The sequence below is a fragment of the Tenrec ecaudatus genome, chromosome X (genome assembly GCF_050624435.1).
Source record: "Tenrec ecaudatus isolate mTenEca1 chromosome X, mTenEca1.hap1, whole genome shotgun sequence".
In the NCBI taxonomy this organism is placed as follows: Eukaryota; Metazoa; Chordata; class Mammalia; order Afrosoricida; family Tenrecidae; genus Tenrec; species Tenrec ecaudatus.
In genome coordinates this window covers 79,840,174-79,859,982 of record NC_134548.1, presented here as the reverse complement: position 1 = coordinate 79,859,982, position 19,809 = coordinate 79,840,174, and the positions used below count along the sequence as shown (strand labels likewise).

At 39.7% G+C, this 19,809-nt stretch overlaps 1 protein-coding gene across 2 annotated transcripts in view; it reads right to left on the bottom strand.

The window, feature by feature from the left end:
• Positions 1–877: 877 nt before the first annotated feature.
• OGT (O-linked N-acetylglucosamine (GlcNAc) transferase) overlaps positions 878–19,809 on the bottom strand; it is a 68,797-nt gene continuing 49,865 nt past the window's right edge. For both annotated transcript variants that reach the window (XM_075539711.1, XM_075539712.1), the window contains exons 20-22: positions 11,265–11,517; positions 10,894–11,017; positions 878–3,187 (exon numbers count right to left, since the gene is read on the bottom strand). In XM_075539711.1, coding sequence (XP_075395826.1) covers positions 3,013–3,187; positions 10,894–11,017; positions 11,265–11,517 — 552 coding nt within the window. In that variant the 3' untranslated portion in view covers positions 878–3,012. The remainder of the gene's footprint in view (positions 3,188–10,893; positions 11,018–11,264; positions 11,518–19,809) is intronic.

The following is a 19,809-nucleotide window of genomic DNA, read 5'->3' as shown; positions in this document are numbered from 1 at the left end:
TGACGGCAGAAGTAGATTGGAAATAATGGGGGCAGATTCTTAACAAAATAAAGAGAGCGAGTAAGAACTTTAACAAGGAGACTTTCTCCTGTACTGGCCACTTTGTTCTCACACCATCTAACAAACCCTAAACTACACGAAAGTTTTGAACATAACCCACAGAAGTTGAGAATTAAATTACTTTAAATTTCACTGAGAAAAAAATTTCCACCAAATACTGTACCTATTTTATGATCCATATGGGACCTAAATGACAGCAGCAATTTGAAAGCTACTAGGGATAGTGGGTTGATGTTACCGGAGAAGGAACAACTCAGAGGAGATTGAGAATGATTGCACTATTTGCATGTAATCATTGTCCCTGAATGGGACATGTAAGAAACTGCTGAGTTGGCTTATCTTTTGCTGTGTATATTCTCAACAACTAAACAGTGTAAAAAAAGTTTCTCCATCAGTTAATCTGAGAAAGCCAGCAGCAAACCTATTCTGATCCTAAAGCATTGATTTTCTACCTCCTTCATATCTGTGACTGAGTTCACCTAACCATACAGAGCAGGAACAAAAATAATTCCATACCCAAGACCCAAGCAAAAATATTAACATTAAAAATGAAAAGACTACAAAGGGCAAATGAAGCCAGGGAGATCACAAAAAAGGAAGAAATAGAAATGGATGTGGTAGGTGGCCCATGCTTTATTGTTTACTTAATGGATTAAAAACAACCCCTATACTCCTGGAGACTACACTAAGAAAACAATTACTAGTATTGTAATCTAATTAGTCTATGTTTGTGAGCTGTTCCGATGTAGATGTTTCATCAGTGGAAAACCATATTGTTCTAATATTTAATTCCAGAACACAAAATACATCAGCCACATTAAGGGGGAAATCATTCATTTATTGTTTTAACATCGCAAGACAACATCTGGATTTCTGTAGCACAATTTGTTTTACTTTTTTTGATAAAGCAGAGTATAATAGAAAAAAACAATTTCTAGTAATACCTATATCTCTATTCAGAATTAAGTCTTCCACAGACATGTTACCTGGACCAATAGCCTGTTACAATAAGCAAAGCTCCAACCACAGCGGCTAGTTTTGCGTGCCAGGAGAAAGTTCATCCCTAGAGGAGGAAGGATGTGCTATGTGAAATGGCTGTAAGGTCCACAGCCTTGAGGGCCTTGGAAGTTTATTACTCTATCCCACATTATATAGTTTGGTGAAGTTCAGACATCAGTTTATCTGCAACCATACTGGCAACCTGTAACTAAGAATTTTTCAGTCAGGTAAAAAATAAATTAAAAATTCTCTAAACTGATGTTTCTTGATTTATACTGTTAAAAGTTGAACAGTTCACTGATATGTAGTTCTGGTCATGAATTACACTTGAGACTCTGCTCAGGTTTTGGTCAGCAGTAAGAATCTTTCAGAATTTCAAGTTCTTATTGATCAATAATTTGTCAGCTAGAATACATTCAGGCATCAGCTGCAACTACAGAAATAGGTGCACTGCCTCGGCACTTTAAAAAGACGCTGCAATCTAGAGCACTATAGCAGACAAAAACTATCTGTTATTGGATAGCCTAAGAGCAGTACAGCAAGACAAGGTGTATATTCATATGCTGGCTTGTTTACGCCTCAAGCCCTCAACACGTTTTACTGAAATTCAATTATTTTATTCCTATGGTTTGTAATACCAAGCACTGAAGCTCCAGGAGGACTAACATATAATTTGTACTCCAAATCAAGTAGTAGAGCAGTTAGCTACTATTGAGGCTGAATTCCTACAGACTTGAAGATCAAGTCCAGAAACAGTTATATAATATCCTAGAAGGTCTGAAAAATAATTACTTTTAAACATAGATGATCCTTCAGAGCTTTTAATCTATGAAGTAACATTTTTTTATGAACGTTATTTTCTATATTGGAGATACCTGTGACTTACTGATCAAATATTTGAATACTTATACTTACCTGGGATTTCATTTCTGCTGAAAAAAACAGGAAGAACATGACTCACTTTTTAAAAAAACAAACAAACAAAAACCTTGGAAAAGAGGGTAAAAATCTTATCACACGCTATCACTTTTGGAAGCAGCATAGAGAAAGAGAGAGCAAAGGTAAAACACTGATGAAATAGGTCAAAACTAGGCAAAAAAAAAAAAGCTATGTTATTATCAATGATATACCACAACTGTGCCCTTCACCATTAATAATCACTCCTAAGAATTTTCATTTGGCACCGGATGGTATGTTTAAGAAAAACACCCCAAGGTGTTTTGAATCAGATTAATTTTGTTAGCTCTGTTATATGAAAAAAAAATTAAAGTGGGGAAAGGAGGGTGGGAAAGGAACGAAAAATGAGTCAGAAAAAAAATTTTTGAATCATCATCTAAACCAACAAATCACTAATAGCTCCAAACACTAGGTCAGATACTAAAATGACTGATATAGACTCAAGTGGTTTATAAAACCTATAAAAAGACTACACCAGCAAAGTCCCCATTGTTCTGTATAGTTCAGAAACTAAAACAAGGAGCAACATTTTAGCTTAAAACCCTATCTCAAGAGAAATATACACTTCACATGAATAAAAATACCTGAAACCAAACACATTTTAAAAGCTCCAATACCCAAATTATAAAGAAAAAGAAATAATCCAGAGAAGATTCGATCAATCCATGGAATCACAAAACGGCTGGATAAGTTGTATCTCCCCTCCACACTAACCATCCTACGGAAGACCAAAGGAGATCAGACCTTCCAGACATATGCACCAGCTGGTTGCTGCAAAATTCTATGGAGATTCCTTATGGAGCAGTAGTTTCCCATCTTGTGTCTCTCCCTACCATGCAGGAAGCAAGTCTGGCTGTGCTATTCTATTATCATTATATGTCAACCATCTGCAACATGACACTGTACAGTTAAGTCAAAGTATGTTATCTAGTTCCCTTTCCCCCAAAAGGTTGAGGCTCAGGTCTAGGGGTTAATCTCCCGTGCATAGTCTTTTATTTAGGCAGACTCAGTGACTTCAACAGGCTTGATCATGTGGTCAGGTTTGTTGCCGGCTGCATAATGCTCCCACATCTGCAGATACAGCCGTTCTAGTTCCATTGTATATTGTTTGGTGTTGAACAGCGGGCTAGATATTCTCTGCTTCCAGACTTTGCCTCGTATTTTCTTCAAGCTAGTAAAAAAAATGTAAGACAGAGACTCAGAACTTGATCCTAGAAACAATTAAGCATCTTTAAAGAAAGATATGTTGGCTTTCCCCCAAGCTCAAAACCTTTTCAATAGCACTTTAAATGTATCCAACAGAAAATATGTTCACTGAAGTATCATTTACAATAGTGACAGCATAACCATATAAGAAATATCCATTTAAAAAAAAGAAATACTTCATTTATGAAGTTTTATGGAATAGGAATAATAAGGCACTAATAAGAAATGCAAATGTATAATACCATAATTTTGCTCTTGAAGTTGAACTGAGTTTTTTATTTAGACTTTTAAAAATATGCTAATATAGCAAATACTGTGGTTCTGCCCACAAATTGAGAAAAACGTCATCAGTTCTTCTGAGAACACTCGGGGGGAGAATTCTCCCTCTACTCTCCTGAATATATTATTTGCCATGAGATTATTTTCAGATGAAGAATTGTAGATTATTTTCATCAGGCAGAACATTATATATTTCTCCAATCAACAATTATTTTAAAAATCCTTTTATTGGGGGCGCATACAACTCTTATCAAAATATATATCCATCCATTGTGTCAAGCACATTTGTACATTTGTTTTGTTGTTTTCTGACAGCCACTTTGATTATTTTTTTTATTTCCCATCTTTTAATGGGCTTTTTTTGGGTAATCATTTATTGCACTGGGGGCTCGTACAACTCTTTTTTTTTTAACATTTTATTAGGGGCTCATACAACTCTTATCACAATCCATACATATACATACATCAATTGTATAAAGCACATTCGAACATTCTTTGCCCTAATCATTTTCAAAGCATTTGTTCTCCACTTTAATCCCTTTGCATCAGGTCCTCTGTTTCCCCCCTCCCTCCCCGTTCCCCACTTCCTCATGAGTCCTTGATAATTTATAGATTATTATTTTGTCATATCTTGCCCTATCCGGCATCTCCCTGCACCCCCTTCTCTGTTATCCGTCCCCCAGAGAGGAAGGTCACATGTAGATCCTTGTAATCAGTTCCCCCTTTCCAACCCTCTCACCCTCTACCCTCCCAGTATCGCCCCTCACCCTCTGGTACTGAAGGTATCATCCACCCTGGATTCCCTGTGCCTCCAGCTCCTATCTGCACCAGTGTACAACCTCTGCTCTATCCAGACTTGCAAGGTAGAATTCGGATCATGGGAGTCGGGGGGGGGGAGGAAGCATCCAGAATCTGGGGGAAAGCTGTATTCTTCATCGGTGCTACATCGCACCCTGACTGACTCATCTCCTCCCCTAGACCCCTCTGTGAGGGGGCTCGTACAAGTCTTATCACAATCCACACATGCATCCATTGCGTCAAGCACATTTGCACATTTGTTGCCATCATCATTCTCAAAACATGTGCTTTTTCTACTTGAGCCCTTGGTATCAGCTCATTTCCCCCACTTCTTCCCGGCTCTCTCACTAATCCCTGATAATATATAAATTATTATTATTTTGTCATATCTTACACTGTCCACCATCTCCCTTCACCTACTTTTCTGCTGTCCATCCCCCAGGGAGGAGGTTATATGCAGATCCTTGTAATCAGTTCCCCCTTTCCACCCCACCCTCTCTCCACAAATCAACAATTTTTTAAGAGTTGTTTACGGGCTGGTCCCAACTAGAGCCAGCCTGACCCCCATCCTGTAAGTGTGTGCTGCAGAAAACAACACTAGACCTTCTGGTGGGAGAAAGGAACTGACCTACCATACCCAGACGGAAGCAAACCAAGAAGGAAAAATAGAGAGGCAGTCGGCCTCGACTCCATATTGGCACACCAAGCCCGGAGGATGAGGTCCCTGCATGGAGCTGCTAAGGCACAGAGAGGACTGTGGGACTACCAACAACTCAAGACATGCTGTCCTCTAACTGGAGCATACAGAGACAGGAGACAATAATGGGGACACACAGCAGGGAGAGTGTGGGAATGGAGCATAAGTGATCAGCAATTGGGGTAAAGCCGAGCCACAGAGGCCCTGACGAGCCCCAAGCATGGATTTTGGGCTAGAATGGGCAGTCCCTGGATCTCTCCCAGGATCATGGGGAGGGTCTCATGGGGACCAGCAAACAGACCTGGACCTATGTAGGGGTTTTTCCCCCCCTTTTCATTCTTTACTGTTTTTTTTCCTTCTCTCATCTTTTTCTTTCCTTTTCTTTCTTCAACCGTATGGTTTCTTATTGTTTGGACTAGGACATGGATGATTTGCCTAATTAGATGGGTTGGACCATGGGAAGGAAGCCCAGGGAGAAGGCAATGGGGTCAATGGCCCTAGAAGGTAAAGGGGGAGGAGGTGGGGAGAAGGGTGTGGTGAGCATACAGCATCATGGACAGGGGAACAACTAGGGAAGCGGAACCAGCATCTAGGAGAGGGTAGCGATCCTGTGAGTATTAGAGCAACCCCAAGCTAATAGAGAAGAACCACTAAAAGGTGAAGGAAGGGGGAAAGTGATGGCAGGTAGGAGGAGGCAAAAAGAAAGAGACAAGCTCTAGGAAGCCAAGGCATAGATAAGGAGATTAACAGACGTGTTCACTTAAATATATTAATTCATAACAACAATAGTAGTATTGGTCTGTGTACATACATTTATAAGGCAATACAGGTCTTGGGCCTTGGCTCATACCTTCCCTCAATACAAGAACACTTTGTTCGAACAAATTGGCATTCTGTGATGCTCACTACACACACACACACACACACACACACGATTGCTGAAGACAAAATGGGTGTATAAGCAGATGTGGTGAAGACAGAAGATGGTAACTGGCTATTAAAAGATATAGTGTCTGATGTCTTAAAGGCTTGAAGTTAAACAAGCAGCCATCCAACAGTGAAGCAACAAGCCCACATGGAAGAAGCACACCAGCCGGTGTGATCATGAGGTGTCAAGACCAGGCAATAGGCAACAGAAGACTCACAACAAACAGTAAACAAACAAAAATGCATTGGTAAGAATGGAGGTAGGCTGGAGCGGAGACCCAAAACCCATCTATGGACAATGGAACATCCCCCTACAGAGAGGTTGTAGGGAGGGGATGAGTCAATCAGGGAGCAGTAGAGCACTAATGGGTCACACAATATTCCTCTGATCCCTTGAGGCCTCCTCACCCTCAGCTATCATGACCGCAGTGCCGCTTCCCTCTCTGGACTAGACGGGAGCATGTACACAGGTATAGGCTAGAGATAAAACTCACGACACATGGAACCCAGGAACAGGAATGGGAATAGAGATACCAAAAGGGTAGGAGGAAGCAGGGGAGAGGTGGAACTGAAGGGGGGCACTGATCGCAATGAATGGCAAATAACCACACACCCCCATCCAGGGGGAAGAACAACAGAAACCAGAGGGGAAGGGAGACCATGGTCGGTGTGAGATTTGAAAATATATAACAATCTATAATCTATCAAGGGGCCACAAGGGGTGGGGGAGAGAAGCTGATCCCAAGGACTCAATGGAAAGTAAATGTCTAGAAAAGAATGATGGAATATATGTACGAATATGTCTGATACAACTGATGTAAAAAGTTGTAAGAGCCCCCAATAATATTTTTTTAAGTTGTTTGAGATTTGCTGGGTCAGACTACTGCTTATCTGTTAGCCTAAACCCAACCGGACCATGTTAGTGCTACTTTTTAAATAAAAATATCACGGTGCTTTCTTTCAAAAAGAAAATCTGCATATGTCAAAAGGTAAATGGTTAAACAAAATTGTGGTATAACTTACACAAGAAAATACTACTAAGTAATAAAAAGAAGGAATTTCTGATAAAAGCAAACAACATGAATGAATCTCAAAAACATTTTGAGTGAAAGATGCCTTTAGAGTACATATTCTAAAGTGATTTCCAACATATAATGTTCTAGAAAGGTAAAATTAATTTATGGCAGGAAAAACATTCAAAACAGTGGTTGTCCGCAGGGTGCAGTATAGCTCTGATGAAACGCAATATTCCTCTGGTTCCTTGCAGCTTCCTCACCCCCCACTCTCATGACCCCAGCACTGCCTTTCACTGCAGGCTAGGCCAGAGCATGTACACAGGTACAGATAAGAGCTCAGGACATACAGAATCCAAGTAATATAAGCCCCTCAGGAACAGAAATGAGAGTAGTGATACCAGGAGGGTAAGGGGAAGGTGAAGAGAGGAGGGGGAAAGAGACGGTGGGGGAAGGGATACAACACTCAGTGTAAGTTTAAAAATTAATCATTTATAATTTATCAAGGGGTCACAAGGGGGGGCTGAGGGTAAAAAGAGGAGCTGATACCCAAGGCTCAAATAGAATGTAAATGGTTTAGGGAATAATGATGGTAGCCTATGTATAAATGTGCTCGATACAACTGGGGTATGGCTTGTTGTAGATCCCATAACAAAATGATCTTTTTAAAAAAAAAAAGTGGTTGTCGGAAAAGGAAACTGAGAAGAGACATGAGAGAACTTCCTGGAGTAATAGTAATGCTTTGTAACTTCATAGGGATTTGGACTATAAAGATATTGTCAAAATTCATTGAATGTGGGGGACGGGCAACAGACAGAAAAGTAGATGAAGGGAGACTTCACACAGTGTAAGACATGACAAAAAAATAGTAATTGATAAATTATCAAGGGTACGGGAGGAGGGGGCGGAATGAGGAGCTGCTACCAAGGGCTCAAGTAGAAAGCAAATGCTTGGAGAATGATGAGGGAAACAAATGTACAAATGTGCTTGACACGATGGATGGATGGATGGATGGATGGATGGATGGATGATCAGAAGCGTTGTACAATCCCTCAATAATTTAAAAAAATTCACTGAATGGTCATGAAACAATTGTGCATTTCACCAGGTACCCTGGTGCCATAGCCCATGTTGGGTGGCTACCTGCAAGGGCAAGAGTTAGAACAGTTAGAACCCTCCTCAGGTGATGAGGCCTTCTGTAAAACAAAGATTTACAGCCTTGGAAATCCAAATTGGGAGTCCTACTCTGTCCTATACGGTTGTTAGGAGTCAAAATCAACACGATGGCAGTGAGTTTTCAAAGTTTGGAATAAGTACTTAAACAGAAGAATACCAATGTCTGCCATCTGCTTTCAAATGTGTCAAATAATGTGGCTTCATAGTGGATAAATACATGGATGAATTTGATAAAACAGGAACAATAATATTAATGGTAGGATATAAGTGTTTATTATAAAGTTGAATTTTTTAATAAAGTGTTGGGAAAAATATTGTATGAACCCAAGTTCAAAAACGCCTGGTTATAAAAATGTTAAATACACTAAATTATTAATTACAATGATCTGGGATAATGGAATTATTTTTCTTTTTACTATATAAGGGGACTTCAAAAAGTTTGTAGAAAAATCCTATTATATTTCTATTCCATTTTCACACAAACCTTTTGGAAACCCTCTTGTATTTTCTTTCTAATCAGAAAGGTATTCAGCTCGAATCTATTCCAGCTTTATTTAAAGGTGGTTCAACCGTGTGATGGAGGATACTGTAAAATTAACTTGGTAGTGATTGTACAGTTCTCCTTGATATGATTGAACAACTACTTAATTGTATAATATGTAAACTACGTGCCAATAAAACTGCTGGAAAAAATCGATTCCAGCTTTATCTAGCTGGTTTCTAAAAATATACTAATTCAAACTTTCAGGTAATTTCCCTTAAAAAACATTTTTAATCATTTTATTGGGGACTCTTAAAAATCTTATGACAAATCCGTCTTTCAATTACATAAGCATACTTGTACATATGTTGTCATCAACAGTCCCGAAACATTATCGTTCTATTCTACTTTCCTCTCCCTCCCCTCCCCTGCTTTTTCCTCTTCTCTTCCCACCCTCCCACACTTTTTTGGTATCAGTTCTTTTTTTCTCTCCTCGCCCCACCCTCCCACACTCTTTTGGTATCAGCTCTTTTTCTCTCCCTCCCCAACCTTCCCACGCTCATGAATACTATTGTTATTTCATGTCTTACACTATCCACTGTCTCCCTTCACCCACATTTCGATTACTCGTTCCCCTGGAGGATGGGCTACATATGGATTCCCCTTGTCTCCCCCTCCCCACCTCAATTTTTTAACTGATTAGTTTATAAAGGCTTGTAGAAAACTTGGTCTATATCAGCTTATTAAGAAAAACATTTTCACTCATAACCTATCAATATTTTAGTGCATTTCAATATTAACTTTTAAAATAAGTTTTAAAGATCATTTCATTGGGAGCACAACTCTTGTTACAATCCATACATCAATTTTATCAGACATAATATTTGTATATATCAAGATTAATGTTTATAAAGAACATCCTTACTATACATATTTTAGTTCCTTTTTTCTACTTAATATTGTGGTGTAAGCACTTTCTTATGTCAAAAATCATAAACTTAAAAAACTAGCTCAAGTTTCCTTCTTTTTTCTTAAGATGTACAATTTTCAATAAAGTGTGAAATAAATAAATACAAACATTTATTAAATACCTTCTATGCACTAAGAATTATTTGTGCTTTACATAGAATACCCTTCAACCCTCTCAATATCTCTACAAGGTAGGTAAGTACTATCAGTACTCTCCATTTTGCAGAAACACAAACCAAGGCATCTAAAGCTCAACTTGCCCAAAGTCACACAGCTTATAAGTGACAGATCGTGGATTCGAACTCAGGTAGTCTAGCTCAAACAATGTGCTCCTTAACTTCTATAATATACTTCTTAAAAGAACACAAAAATATTGCCTAATAATATCCAAAGGAAACCGCTCACTTAAAATATAACTAGTACTTCCTCACATGGCTAAAGCATCATCCCTTCCCATTTTCAGATATTTAAATTCTATTTTTTCTCATTAAAAGGTGACATTATGAGTACCCACCCACTCAAAAAGGGGGGTTCCCCCCACAAAGTTGCCCTAAAGTCAACTCCGACTCATAACCATCCTATATAGGGTTTTCAAGGCTGTAAATCTTCGTGGGAGCAAAATGTCTCGCCTTTCTCTCAATGAGTGATTGGTAAGTTTGAACCGCCAACTTTGTAGTTAACAAGTTCAATGCTTACCTGATAGCATCATCAGTGCTCCTTTAAAAAACAAAACAAAAAAGCACACACTTCAAATTTGGGAGAAGGGTTGAATTGCATTCACCCATGTAGGAGTGTTAGCACCCTTACCACTGATACAAGTTTTTTTAGTATTTTTATTTTCTGTACAAATAATGGGTACACCTCAATATTAATTTGTATTTCTACTAGAAAGGGTGACCACTGGTATTGACCTTTGGTATTTTTACTTGAGTGACTTGTCTGTCAGTTCCTTACTTTATTCTATATGAATGAATTAAAATTTATGTATTTTTTGTATTTATATAGTAAAGTTGTTAATACTTGGACACAAGACACAGATGATCTTTTCCTCTTCTTTGTCTTTTAATTTTCTGGGGTTTTTTTTGTTTTTTTAATTCAGCCATTTAATCTTTAAATAGTAAAGCCTATTGATCACTTCCTTTATAAGACCTTGGAAAATTATTCTCCCCCATCCAAAGATTATACAACTAATTCACTTATGTTATGTTATCCTTGCTTTATGGTTTTATTTTTACATCTACTTATGATTTCATTTTATAACAGCAACCTTTTAAATTGTCCTTATTTCTTTCACTTGGTCATAGAGTTTGCTCACAGAAGAGCTTACTTACTATTCTAGATCAGTTCCCAGTTTCACAGCAATATCTTCATATTCTTGTCTGTTTTTAGCAATGAGCTCCAGACAACCTAAGCAAGTGAGTTGGGAAGCAGCCACTCGAGAAGCAAGAGTCTCTCCTGTGTTAAGAAACATGAGAATTGCATGTCTGCGAATGTAAACATCATTTTATTTATATCAAGTAATCACACAATGTAGATAAGGAAAACTGAACTAAGTGTTCAAAAGCTTAAAGAAATTTCTCACTTTCTATTATCTTACTCAAATGTTGCTTCTTCAGGATACATGGTTTCCCCTGGAATTAATTCCCACAAGTGCGATCTTAAAAAAGACAAGGGTGGCGCCAATTAGTAATCACCAACTCACCTGGCATTGTCACCATGGGTGTACCTGCCCAGAGGACATCCATCCCTGTGGTATGTCCATTACAGAGTGGAGTGTCCAGGCACACATCAGCCAGCTGGCCTCTCCTGACATGTTCCTCTTTAGGAGCAACAGGTGAAAAAATGATACGGTTCTGGGGAAGGCCCATATTCTGTGCATACTGTTGAATATTAGGTTCTCCTACTGCTGGGAAACGCAACAGCCAGAGCACACTATTGGGAACACGCTTCAGAATCTAAAATTGGGAAAATAAACAAAGTATTAATATTTTGGGCCATCTCAACAAAAGCTCCCATAGGTTCCCTGCCCCCTCCCTTTTTCTACCCATTCAGACAGCTGCCTACTGTGAAATCTTCCTCACATTTTAGATCAGCCTAATTATAGGTTTTTCTTCTGCTTTGATATCCCCAAAGAGTGAAAAAAAGAAAATTATGAGAACAGACACAAAACAAGTTACTAATTGGCAAAATCTGAGGCAGGCATATCCTGTAGGAATTGATATTGCCAGTGGTTTTTGTCAAAGCGATAGGAATTTTCAAATATTAATCCTCCACTATGACACAACAAATAAAGGTAGCTGGTTCACACTTGCCTAACTTGATTCTAGGTGAGAGTACGCAAATTTTTAAAATAAAGGACCATGTATCAACTATTTTAATGCACACAAGACTGTTATAAGCATCACTTTTATTGTTGCAGTGTGAAAGGAATCAGAGACAATACACAAATATGTAGGCATGACTATGTCACAAATAAAATTTTATTTACAAAAGCAGATTTGAGCTACATTTGGCCCATAAGCCAGTTTCCTGACCAGTGAGTGATATAGATCTACATCTCCTAAGTATACAAAAGAGGCTCACAATTCTTTATCTGAAAGCCACAGAACAAATTAACTACAGATTTCAGAATATTTCAGACATTTAAAATAATCCTGTGTGTGAGAGAAAGAGAAATACACCCTTAGGAGGAACTCTCAGTAAATAAATATATTAGTATCTCTGCATCAAGATGAAGGAATATTCATACTAAATGGGATAAAATAAAACATTGTAAATAAGCTTAATGTCAGTTAAGTGTTGTTATTAAATAAATTTCAGATTTTTTGAATACTAGAATTGAAGATTAATCCAAAAATCATAGACCTAAATAATAAAATCTAAGACTAGTAGAGGAAGGAATAGTATCGAAGCTTAAATTCTGAGCACCCAGTTTGCAGAGGTTATAAATGACAGTGAAAGCCCAAAATTCATATGTACGGTCCCCACGTGGATCCCCCAGTGAGTCCCCTCTGACCAATGATCAGGCATGTGAGCAGCCTTGCCATCAGACAAAAGTGCATTGGAGAGGTAGTAACTTTGAATATAGTTTGGTTAAAATTTAACACTTTGAGGCCATGTAGCTCAGAAGCAACAAAGCCCACATGGAAGAAGCACACTAGCCTGTGTGACCACGAGTTGTCGAAGGGATCAGGTACTAGGCATCAAAAAACAAAAAAATCACATCATTGTAAATGAGGGTGAGTGCAGAGTGGAGACCCAAAGCCTGCCTGTAGGAAACCGGACACCCCTTACAGAAGGATCGTGGGGAGGAGATGAGCCAGTCAGAGTGCAGGTAATCAAGGATTAAACATACAACAACTTTCCTCTAGTTCCTAAATACTTCCTCCCCCCACTATCATGATCCCAATTCTACCTTACAAATCTGGCTAGACCAGAGGACGTACACTGGTACAGATAGGAACTGGAAACACAGAGAATCCAGGACGGATGATCCCTTCAGAACCAGTGGTGAGATTGGTGATACCAGGAGGGTGGAGGGATGGGGGGGAGGGGGAAATGATTACAAGGATCTACATATAACCTCCTCCCTGGGGGGTGGACAACAGAAAAGTCGGTCAAGGGAGACGTTGGAGAGTGTAAGATGTGAAAATAATAATTTATATACTATCAAGGGGTCATGAGGGGAGGGGGGGAAATGAGGATCTGATGCCAGGGGCTTAATGGAGAGCAAATGTTTTGAGAATAATGAGGGCAATGAATGTACAAATGTGCTTTACACAATTGATGTATGTATGGATTTTGTAAGAGTTGTATGTGCCCCTAATAAAATGATTTAAGAAAAAAGATGACAAAATAATAATTTATAAATTATCAAGGGTTCATGAGGAAGGGGGTAGGGAGGGGGGAAACTGAAGAGCTGATATCAAGGACTCAACTAGAAAGAAAACGTTTTGAGAATGATGATGGCAACAAAAGTACAAATGTGCTTGACACAATGGGTCTAAGTATGGATAGTGATAAGAGTTGTACGAGTCCCCAATGAAATGATTTAAAAGGAAAAAAAATTTAACACTGTCGTTTGTTCTCACTTTTAACTCATTGCTAATTTGTTAGTTTTTAATATTTTCTTCTCTCTTTTCAATTGAGATCTGCTTTATTTTGTTATTGGGATTTGGGTTGTGTATTATTTGTTTTTGTGTTTTTCCACATATGAAAACGAACATAGATAAATCTACAGATAGTATCTGGATTACTAATTTCTTAGGGGCACGGCAGGGGAGATTGAGGGAAATGGGGAGCTAATAATGAATACAAGAATGTTCTAAAATTGATAGGAGTAATTTTTCACAACTCTTTAATATGATTAAACTATTAAATTGTATGTTATAGAATTACATCAATAAAACTGTTAAAAATGAAATAGTGGACCTATGTTCACTTGTCCCCTTTTGTCCTCTACCCTGCACCTCCCTCTCCTAAACTATAACTCTATGACACTGCAAGAATGTGACAAGACATAGGTGAAACTTTTTTGTTATCAGTTTTAGATCAGGAGTTGGCAAATTACACTAGTAGGTCAGATCTGGTCTGCTGTCTAATTTTGACAATAAAATGCTATTAGAACACAATAAAAAAGCTTTAAGAAAAGAAACACAGTCACTAATTCATGTCCACTGTGTCTGCAATGCTTTTGCATTACAGGAGCAGAAGTGATAGTATGGGACCACAAAGCCAAAATGTTCTCACTTAGTCCTTAAAAAACACTTGAACCAAAGGGCACTTTAAATACATTAAAATATTACTTATATGAATTGAAAATTATGACCAAAACCAGTAAATTCACTAAAAAAAGAGACAAACTTATATCCCTTAGACTTAATGGAAATGGAAAAATCCTCAACAAAATACTAACAATCCCACCAACATACTAAAAGGATTCCATACCATGACCAAGTGGAATTTACCCCAGCAATGCAAGCCTGATTCACACTAATAAAGAAAAAGAACCATATAATCATCTCAATTGATCCAGAAAAGGGACCTGAAAAAACCTAACACCATTTCATGATAAAAACACTCAAAAGATTAGGAAATGAATTTAAAATCCTCATCATTCATAAAGGGCAATTTATGTAAATTCTACAGTAAGCATGATATTCATAGGGTTCTAAGACTGATTAAAGAGCAAGATAAACTGGGGGGCAAGCCCCAATCCCAGCTACTCAGTGGACACCGGCCACTCCCCCAAGAAGAATTTATTTCAAAAGACGGCATTGAATCTGCAACTCTGGGAGAGGGACATATCTGATCGGAGCACATGGGTGCTGATGAAGGGGGAGGAGGAGAGAGTGGAGCACATCCTGGCCCACCGAGCCTTGAGGAAGATGACACCAATTAAAGCAGCCAGTCCACAGAGAGGACCACATGGCCAGCCCCACTATGAGAAATGATGTCCCTAACTGACCCATAGTTCTACAGGGGACAACACTGGAGACATAGCGTGGGAATTGCGCCCTTTCTGATCCCGCCACACCAAGGCAAAACACTAAGGGGGTGCAACAGAAGAGCAAGGGAACGGAGTGGCGAGGTCCCCAAGGAATGCTCAAGGTAGACTTTGGGGCCAGGGCGTGGTGACCCAATAGACTGGACTGGAAAACACTCCTAAAGGCCAACAATCCTTGACCTAACTATAAGCTTTTCTTTCTTATTATGTTTTGTTTTGTTTTGCTCTGTCTTGTTTTTGTGCATGTTATTAGCTCCGCAGGTCTGTCTAAATAAGATAGGTTGGATGAACAATCTGGAGGAGAAAACAATGGGACCAACAGTTCCGGAGGGACATGGGAGAGGAGGAGGTGGGGGGGAAAGAAGTGGTGTTAACAAACCCAGGGACAAGGGAACGACAAGTGATCAAAATCGGTGGTGAGGGGGATTTAGGAGGCCTGGTAGAGCATGACCAAGGGTAATGTAATCAAGAGGAATTACTGAAACCCGATGAAGGCTCAACATGATAGTGGGACACGAGTAAAGTAAAAGGAAATAAAGGAAAGAGCTAGGAAGTAAAGGGCATTTACAGAGGTCTAAATACAGGCATGTACATATGTAAATATATTTATATATGAGGATGTGGAAATAGATGTATGTGCATATATATGTAGATTTAGCGTTAAGGTAGCAAATGGAAATTGGGTCTCCACTCAAGCACTTCCTCAATGCAAGAATACTTTGTTCTATTAAACTGGCATTCCATGATGCTCACCTTCCCGACACAATCGCTGAAGACAAAGCGGGTCCCTAAGCAAATGCGGGGAAGAAAGCTGATGGTGCACAGTTATCAAAAGATATAGCACCTGGGGTGTTAAAGGCTTGAAGGTAAATAAGCGGTCAGAAGCAACCATAGAGGAAGCACACCAGCCTGCATGCTCGTGGGTGCCGAAGTGATCAGTTATCAGGCATCAAAGAACAAAAAAAAACATATTGTGTGCTCACCTCCCTGATATGATCACTGAAGACAAATGAGTACATAAGCAAATGTGGCGAAGAAAGCTGATGGTGCCCAGCTATCAAAAGATACCGCGTCTGGGGTTTCAAAGGTTTGAAGGTAAACAAGCAGCCATCTAGTTCAGAAGCAACAAAGCCCACATGGAAGAAGCACACAAGCCTGTGCGATCACGAGGTGTTGAAGGGATCAGGCATCATCAGAACAAAAAATCTTACCATAGTGAATGGGGGGGGGGTGTGCGAAGTGGAGACCCAAAGCACACTTGTAGGCCACTGGAGATCCCCTTGCAGAGGGGTCTCGGGAAGGAGACGAGCCAGACAGGGTGCTATGTAGTAGCGATGAAAAATACAACTATGCTCTAATTTCTAAATGCCCCCCCCCACTATCAAGATCCCAATTCTACCTTGCAAGTCTGACTAGACCAGAGGATGGGCACTGGTACAGATAGGAACCAGAAACACGGGGAATCCAGGGTGGATGATCCCTTCAGGACCAGTGGTGTGAGTGGTGATACTGGGAACGTAGAGCGAGGGTGGGTTTGAAAGGGGGACCCGATTACAAGGATCTACATGTGACCTCCTCCCTGGGGGACAGACAACAGAAAAGAGGGTGAAGGGAGAAATTGGACAGGGCAAGATATGACAAACTAATACCTTATAAATTATCAAGGGCTCATGAGGGAGGGGAAAGCGAGGAGGGAGTGGAAAAAATGAGGACCTGATGCCAGGGTCTTAAGTGGAGAGCAAATGTTTTGAGAATGATGAGGGCAATGAATGTACAAATGTGCTTTACACAATTGATATATGTATGGATTGTGATAAGAGTTGTATGAGCCCCTAATAAAACGATTTAAAAAAAAAGAACAAGATAAGCATGCCAGTTCTCATCAATACTATTCAATATTGTACTGGAAGTTTTAACCAGAGCAATTAGGCAGGAAAAAGAAATGAAAGACTCCTGAAGTAGAAAGGAAGAAAACTATATTCACAAATGACATAATACTAAATACAGACAATTCCAAAGAATCCACAATCAAGTCACTAGAACGAAAACACTAATTCAACTAATTCATGCAGCACAACACTGACAGCAAAAGTCAGGTGCATTTCTTTCTGTATACTAGAAATAGCCAATCTTAAAAAGAAATTAAGAAAACAATTCTATCTATAGTAGCATCTAAAATAAAATGTTTTAAGAATAAAACTTTACCAGGGAGGTAAAATATCCGTACACTATAACCAATCAAATATAGTTGAAAGAAATTATAGTGATCAGAAGCCCACATGAAAGAAGCACACCAGTCTGTGTGATCATGAGGTGTCGATGGAATCAGGTACCAGGCATCAAAGACCCAGAACAACAATCATATCAGTGTGAATGAGGGGGAGTGGAGAGTGGAGATGCGAAGCCCATCTGTAGACAACTGGACATCCCCTTACTGAAGGGAAACAAGAAGAGATGAGCCAGTCAGGGTGCAGGATAACACCGATGAAACATACAACTTTCCTCTACTTTTTTGTTTTTTTATGAGTTTTTTGTTTTGGTTTTTGCCCTCTACTTCTTTAATGCTCCCCCGCCCCGACCCATTATCACGACCCCAAGTCTATCAAATCCGGCTAGGCCAGAGCATGTACAGTGGTACAGATAAGAGATGGAAACAGATAAACCCCTCAGGATCAATGAGTAGCAATACCAGGAGGGAAAGAGGGGAAAGTGGGGGGAAGAAAAAGGGAACTGATCACAATGATCTACATATAAACGACTCCCAGGGGACAGACAACAGAAAAGTGGGTGAAGGGTGACATCGGTTAGTGTAAGACATGAAAAATAATAATTTATAAATTATCAAGTGTTCATGAGGGAAGGAGAGGGAGGGGGGAAATGAACTGATACCAAGGGTTCAAGTAGAAAGAAAATGTTTTGCAAATGATGATGGCAACAAGTGTACAAATGTGCTTGGCACAATGGATGGATGTATGGATTGTGCAAAGAGCTGTAAAAAACCCCAATAAAATGATTTAAAAATAATTCGTGACCTACATAAACGGAAAAATATCCTGTGTTCATGGACTGGGAAGTCTTATCATTGTTAAGACGTATGTATTACTAAAGTGTCAACATTACCCAGGATAGCATATAAACTCAAGGCAATCCCTATCAAAATTTCAATAATCTCTTTGCATAAATGAAAAAAACTGATCCTCAAATGCATATGAAACTGTAAGAGGTCCCAAATAGTTAAAATAATATTAAAAATGAACAAAGTAGACTTCATACGTCTCTGTTTAAAACCTTACTTCAAGACTACAGCGGTAATCAAGACAGGGTGGTACTGGTAATAAGGGTAGACATATAAACCAATAGATTGGAACGCCCCAAAAAACAAAATTCACATGCAATCAGGATTCATTGGAATGTAAAATTTGGCATTGGGGAGGAAGAGTCGGGGGAAGAGAAGGGGAGAGCCAACAAAACAAGGGACAAAGGAACAACAAGAGATCCAAATTCAATGGCGAGGAGGGCATAGAATTCTTGATGGGATTCAATCGAGTGCAAGGTAGCTGAAAGGAAGTACAGAGAGTCAAATGAAGGTTGAAATGATAGTGGAACTGGAGGAAAGTAAATGTAAATAGAGGAAAGAACTGAGGCAATAAACAGAGGTATAAACATAGGCATATACATATGTAAGTATATTAATATATAACAATAGGGATATAGTTCTATGTACATATATATCTATAGGTTAAGTATTAAGGTAGCAGATGGACATTGGGCCTCTACTCAAGTCCTCCATCAATGCAAAAACACTTTGTTCTAATAACCTGGCATTCTGTGATGCTCACCTTCCCAACACGATTGCTGAAGACAAAATGACCATCTCATGATCACTGTCACACATGAGAGCTGAGACCTTTGGAAGTTTATGAGGGAGAAGGAAGTAACATGGTATGTGTTTCCCAGTGGAAGTAGCATGTGAAGGGCTAACAGGAGTGAGATGGTTAGGCGTTAGTTAAAGTACTGTTTGAGAGATGATTTATTTTCTAGAGCCACCTGCTCAGGAAGGCAGGCAGTTGTGCTGGCATCTGAGGGACAGGGACCGAGCTGATTACTTGTTGGCATCCTACTGAAAGTTGTGCTCATTCTGATCGGTGGAGAGGCGTACTGGTTTTCCATACCCTTACTATGGAGTTCTGGAACCCTCTCAGTAAAATCACTGCCCAAATTACCCCTCCTCCTGCAATCTATTTTGACCTCTCCTTGGTATCATAGTTCTTGTCAGGGGGCCAGCCACCAAAGGGATTCTGACTTGGCCAGGTGCCTCTTGAGCTGATTCGCACAGGAAGGGAGACCCCTCACTTTGGCCCATAGACCAGATGGGTTTTGCTTCTGGTCAGCCTTCTCCAGGTCTCCTCAACCAAGAGGACCAGCAGGATTGTTATAAAGCGGAGTCCAGCGCCCATCGTGGAGCAGAGGGAGCGTGCTGGAAGGTGGTGGGTGGTGTGGCCCAATGTCCTAATAGAATCCTTAAGGCCATGTCTTTGAAGTGCCACTAGGAAGCAAGATGACTCGCCTCCCAGAGGACGGCCTGTTAATGGTGTCAAGGAGAATGGCAGGGGAGCGTTCTGGCTTAGAGTTCTGATCTTGGCTCACGGGAGGGCGGGCACCTAAAATAGCACTGAGTCTCCAGTTGCTCATGTGCAAGGCTCTGGGAGAGTAAGCCATGTCCCGGAGCTGCTGGGTGTGA